This window comes from Miscanthus floridulus, chromosome 6, assembly GCF_019320115.1.
Source record: "Miscanthus floridulus cultivar M001 chromosome 6, ASM1932011v1, whole genome shotgun sequence".
Taxonomy (NCBI): Eukaryota; Viridiplantae; Streptophyta; class Magnoliopsida; order Poales; family Poaceae; genus Miscanthus; species Miscanthus floridulus.
The window spans coordinates 19,438,185-19,443,571 of record NC_089585.1 but is presented as its reverse complement, the minus strand read 5'-3'; the positions used below and the strand labels follow the sequence as shown (position 1 = coordinate 19,443,571).

At 43.1% G+C, this 5,387-nt stretch overlaps 2 protein-coding genes across 2 annotated transcripts; both read right to left on the bottom strand.

Annotated features, from left to right (window-relative positions):
• Positions 1–961: 961 nt before the first annotated feature.
• LOC136457794 (uncharacterized protein At2g39795, mitochondrial-like) lies at positions 962–3,510 on the bottom strand. Its single transcript, XM_066457801.1, has 3 exons — positions 3,175–3,510; positions 1,494–1,882; positions 962–1,387 (listed from the first exon to the last, which is right to left on the bottom strand). Exons 1-3 carry the CDS (start codon positions 3,424–3,426, stop codon positions 1,228–1,230), a joined length of 801 nt encoding a protein of 266 aa, XP_066313898.1. The 5' UTR covers positions 3,427–3,510; the 3' UTR covers positions 962–1,227.
• A 551-nt stretch (positions 3,511–4,061) lies between these two features.
• LOC136457792 (uncharacterized protein At2g39795, mitochondrial-like) lies at positions 4,062–5,289 on the bottom strand. Its single transcript, XM_066457800.1, has 2 exons — positions 4,837–5,289; positions 4,062–4,743 (listed from the first exon to the last, which is right to left on the bottom strand). The coding sequence occupies exons 1-2, from the start codon at positions 5,172–5,174 to the stop codon at positions 4,584–4,586; spliced, it is 498 nt and encodes a 165-aa protein (XP_066313897.1). The 5' UTR covers positions 5,175–5,289; the 3' UTR covers positions 4,062–4,583.
• Between the last annotated feature and the right edge of the window lie 98 nt (positions 5,290–5,387).

The window sequence follows — 5,387 nt, the reverse complement described above, 5'->3', positions numbered from 1 at the left end:
CTCAAACACTTAGCGCATAGCGGAGCTCCCGTCACTCTCGGCCCTTTCGACCGGACCTCTTGTACCCCCCATTTTCTCCCTTTTGTTTGTAACCCCACAGCAAACTTCGAGTACCTGGCCTCAGGAATAAAGTCACCGACCAATTCAAACTGGACGTAGAGCATGTTGCCTGAACCAGTATAAACCCTGTGTCATTGAGTGTTAGGCCACCTCCGATTACAACGTACAGCAAAACTATAAATATTTACGTGTTGGTCACTTTCTGCACCGACTAAGTTAGTATGGTTGCTTTAATATCAGATTGCAAAATACGATGGACTGACACACTAGTTGCAGATAAAACAAGAACCAAAGATATCCAACATTAACAAATTTCATATCTACTTATGGATCACATAGCAAAAAAAAAGGTAGCTTCAAATCGATGCCCTTTTGGTGGTTAGTAAGCGCGTACTACAAACACTAACATACTTCGGTATTGATGAGATCACTAGGTGAAGAAGTATCTATTTGGATTACTCTAGTCTTGAACTCTTGATGAGATCACTCGTGGAGGATGTCTATTCAAAGCGTGAAGTGTCCATTTAAGAAGACATCTTGAAGAGATGTCTATTCAAAGCGATACCTATTTCATACCATATGTAGTAGTTCCGTTTTTTTCTTTCCAAAACTTAGTTAAGTTAGAGATGTTTGACTTAGAATAGATAAAGTGTACATGCATTAGACATTTGACTTGTACTTGTTACATTATTTTTCAAAAATGGAGGGCGTATTAATCAACTAGTAGACGTGCCAACGCATGCATTAGACAAGCATTAGGCCAGCACGCGTATTGACGTTTTCAGGTCACGCAAATTCACCTGAATCACACATGTACGAACCCACAGTGAACACGCATTCGCATTACGTGCTGAGTTCTGCTCGGCAATCACACGGTGTCAATCACGCGGGCACCACCCCCTCACCAAAATTTCATGTCTGACATTAGAGAGCAGAGAAACAGGATTTCCAATCCTACTTAACCTTTCCAAAACATACTGGTTCCAACTTGCAGATGAACCGGTCGTTATCATACCACTAAAACCATAGCCAAGAAAACGAACTTAAGAAGCTCATGTAAGTGCACAAGCATCTTTCATATTTATCTAAAATGAGAAATCCTGAGCTCTAATCTCAATGTGCAAAGAACATTTTATGCCTGGGAATTGATAGCGATTGTGTAGATCTCTACTGCTTGAAGTAATCCTTCAGCTTCCTCAGCCAGAGCAGGTACTCACGGCTGTCCTTGTTGATCATGTACTCGTGCAAGAAGTTTGTGGTCATGGGTGAAATGCCACGCAGCTCCAGGTACTTGTGGAATGCCCTCTGCAGGTTCTCATCAAGGTCACTGCACATACAAGAAAATGTCGATTGTCAACGCCAAAAAACTATTTGCTGAAGCATTTGAACACTCGAAGAACGAAAAATGAGTTAGCTTAGGTATTTCTTCTTACTTGAAATCAGGACCCTCATATGCAATCATGTCATGTTCATCATCCCCTGAGGGCTGTGTCACGGACAAGGAGTCGATGAGGACCTCGTCAGGATAGGCAGTGCAGGTGAATTCAAGGACCGGACCATCACCCTTGGAGATAGTGACTGTGAGAGGAACGCTGGACTGTTCGGGCTTCTGGCCTTCGTCTTCCTCATTGTCATCTCCCTCCTTGTCCTCACCCTCGTCCTCACCATCACGGTCATGATCAGGCTCATCTCCAGTGACGAGGCTGGGCATGTGAGCCACAACCTCAATCTGCTCACCCTGATATGTTCTTTTAAGGGTAACTACATTCGTCCCCTTCTCGTCGCTGATTTTGAAAGGGATGTTATCTGGAATCTCCCCAACCTGTTTTGAAATGAACTGATGAGAGCCTAACCACAAAACAAATCTACTAAAATGAAAAGGCAGACAAGGCAATGTTCTCTACAAAAGATAATAACAGGCTGATTGAACCCCAACACATTTGCCATCATGTGGCATTCACACAGGGTGGTTCACACATCAATCTCCAATTCATCTTTGGTTACTAGAAATCATATATGGCTGAACTAAACCACTAAGGAATTGCATTCCAAAGGCTGACTCCTCTTCTATCCTACTATGTAGCTATTAGAAATCACAAAAAAAAAGTATCAATCAAACAAAAACAAAAGTATCATAAGCATTCTAAAGTACTCCCTCCATTCCAAATTGAAAATAGTTATTGTTTAATAGATACATAGTTTTTGTTATGTATCTAGACAGAGCATATAGATAGGTGCACAGCAAAAGTTGTGTACCTAGAAAAGCCAAATGACTTACAATTTGAAAAGGAGGGAGTATTATAAATGGGCAAAGTGGAAACTAATTTATCTATTTTTATGCTCCCTTGCAACCAGAGAGTAACACAGCAGCATGGACGCTTTAGATTGAAACCACAACGCCAACCACATTGCTCATACTGATACACAACCACTCCAAGCAGTGGCAAGCATGCATCAGCTTCCTTAAACAAAAACCCAGTATAAAAACAAATTATAGTAATAAAGGGCAAGAGGCAGTTGAATCAAAAGACAACAGGCAGTCAAGGAAGTGAAGTGACAGGAAAAAAAAATCTTTTATTCGGATGAGGTCCAACTGTCCACGTGTATAAAACACTACAGGATGGGTATATATTATATAGTCACTGAATAAACAAAGGCATCGAAATCAATTAAAATCATAAGGGCATTTAAGAAGAACATATTATGTGTGTCAAAAGTATGACCAATTTGAAGATGGAAACCATCATGTCACATCCCAAAATTCTGCCTCAATGCAGAAGAACTGCAGGCACTGAGTATAGTGGAAACAGGAGTACAGGATTACGCTATCAATCGCAGAATGAGCATATAGATTTGACCAAAAAATAGAAACACAACAATACTACCTAAGGTCCTCCTGTTTGGAGGATACATCAGATTCCAATTCACAGCAGGTACAACAGAATAAATGACAGATCATCAAATAATCTACCTAACAGGCCATAAATATGCTCGATCGCGTGTCTGAATTTACAGTGACAATGGATCCGGGTGTAACAAACAAGGATTGATTTTTTACTCAAGATCGCAAAATAGATATGCACACATTATAGATATGGAAATCTACTCGTTTACCCTGTCGTGGTCGTCGCAGTCCTCGGCGTACTTGATCTCGGAGTCGATGACGCTGAGTAGCTCGGCGTCGGAGCTGGGTCTCGTCTCGGGGGCCGAGGAGAATGGCATCGCGCGGGGCTTCGGCCGCGCCACGGCGGCAGCAAGGGGCCGGAGCAGGGCGGCGCTGCGGTGGGACCCCGAGGAGGCGGAGGCGCGGAGGAGGATGGGCACGGAGGAGGCCGCGGCGCGGCGGGCGGCGGCGAAGAGGGCCATGGCGAAGGAGGCGGCGGCGTATGATGCCCTACTAGGGTTTTCTGGGTTTTAGGGGTCGGGAGTCGGGACTTTGGTAAGGGCGTGAGGAGGCTTAAGAAGAAGCGGTGGTGGGACCCATCTGTCGGTTTGATCTCTAGTCTCCCATTCCATGATTTACGCCCAAGCTGGGAAACAAGATAGAACTTGGTGGGTGCGGGGGGGACCGAGGCAAAGCCTTTCTCCGCAAAATCTGCGGAGGGGTTGCTTCGAACCCGTGATAGTGAGACAGCTCTCGCCACTGCACCAAACCTATTTCAAAAAAAACATCTTAAAAAATCAGTCTTTAATTAAAAAAAATCTATGAATAAATTGAAGTTTTTAGAGTCCAAAGCATGTCTGGTTTCTGTCAAGTGCCAATCAAAAGAAGTCGTCACAGTTATCGTGTGTACGTGTACAGGTTTTTTAACAACGCATTTTACTGCATTTCGAACTTGTATGACCTCGAAAACCAGAAGTAGAAGTATATCGGCTCAAGTTCACCATACTATTCAAACAAAACAGATATCTAAAGCAAGATTTAGAATGCCCTCGTTTCTGTACAACGACAGGCTCATCACACTGTCGCAGCCACCAGAATTCCACAACATACATCCAGATTTTTTTTTTTGAAAGGAGATTACCTCTGCTTTTAAGAAAGCATATAAGAGTTTTACAGCTGGGGATACCGGTTAACACTCACGCATTACAGCAACAGCAACCCTTGCTAAACAACAAGAAAACAACAAGAAAACAGGTAAAAACAACTAACGTAGCACTAAATAAAGGATAACGCTCTTCAGAGCACACGCCTAAGAGAACATGAAGCCCTATTCGCTTGGCTTATAAGCCGTACTTTTTCAGCCAACGAACAATATTTTTCTCTCGCAACAAATCAGCCAACGGTACTTTCAGCCATGGCTTATCAGCCAAGAGAACAGGAAGAGCACATTGCCCTGTATCATAATACCTAATAGCCACCACTAAACATTACTGGAAATCTACTTGCTCCTGTTTTGCCAGCTGATACAGATACATTGAGGCAGATAACATTCTCGTGTAACCGTAGTATTCCTGTAACGCTGTAACACATACTAAGGCTAGGCTACCAAAACAATTTTGCCAAATCACGCTGCTGTTCCTCACTGCTTGACAAAATCCTTCAGCTTTGTCATCCACCGGACGTACTCCTGAGCCTGCTTAGTCACCATGTAATCATGCATATAGTTGGTAGCCGACAGTGTTACCCCCCTTTGCTCCAAGTATTTGAACAGGCCTTTCTGAACATTCACAGGGAGCTCGCTGCAATACAAACGAAACAGCAAGTGAGTGGATTAGTAGCTAGCATTTCATTATTACAGGACCCAAATGGATGCCAAAACTGATATTGCTTACGTGAACTCAGGGCCCTCATAGGGGAACTTCTCTTCTCCATCATCGTCTGTTTTCTCTACTATTAGCATATCGTCAATGGTGATCTCCTCACGAAAGGCTGTGCATGCGAACTCAAGCTTTGGGCCAGAGTCTTTGGAAACTACCACCTTAAGAGAAATGCTGCTATCCCCGGCACTCTCATCATCTTCTTCTGCTTCTTCATCATCCTTGGCAGAACTCTCACCATCACCCTCACCATCCTCATCATCAAATTCAGGGCCTCCTTCTAAATTAGGCATGCTGACAGTAACCTCAATCTTCTCGTCCTTGTAGTCCCTTCTCAAAATAACCACGCTCATACCATTTTCGTCAACTATTTCAAATGGGAAGTTGTCTGGAACAGGTTCCTGACAAAAGATGGAAATAATGAATATAGCTAAGCTAACAACCTTATATATTTGCAAAATCAAGGACTCAAAGTAGGGTGGAACCAGAAGAGTGAATTTTATGTTAAATGTCAAATGTTGCTGAAAGTAACATCTGCCCAAAGTCTTTTCAGGACTGTGCATCAC

Bases quoted from the DNA above. Each gene is read 5' to 3' on its own strand.
- LOC136457794 (XM_066457801.1), bottom strand. From the start codon at position 3,426: ATGGCCCTCTTCGCCGCCGCCCGCCGCGCCGCGGCCTCCTCCGTGCCC. The intron at 1,883-3,174 runs GTAAACGAGTAG...ATTTCAAAACAG, and splicing joins ACTGCGACGACCACGACAGG to GTTGGGGAGATTCCAGATAA. The intron at 1,388-1,493 runs GTAAGAAGAAAT...TTGTATGTGCAG, and splicing joins TATGAGGGTCCTGATTTCAA to TGACCTTGATGAGAACCTGC.
- LOC136457792 (XM_066457800.1), bottom strand. From the start codon at position 5,174: ATGAGCGTGGTTATTTTGAGAAGGGACTACAAGGACGAGAAGATTGAG. The intron at 4,744-4,836 runs GTAAGCAATATC...TTTGTATTGCAG, and splicing joins TATGAGGGCCCTGAGTTCAC to CGAGCTCCCTGTGAATGTTC.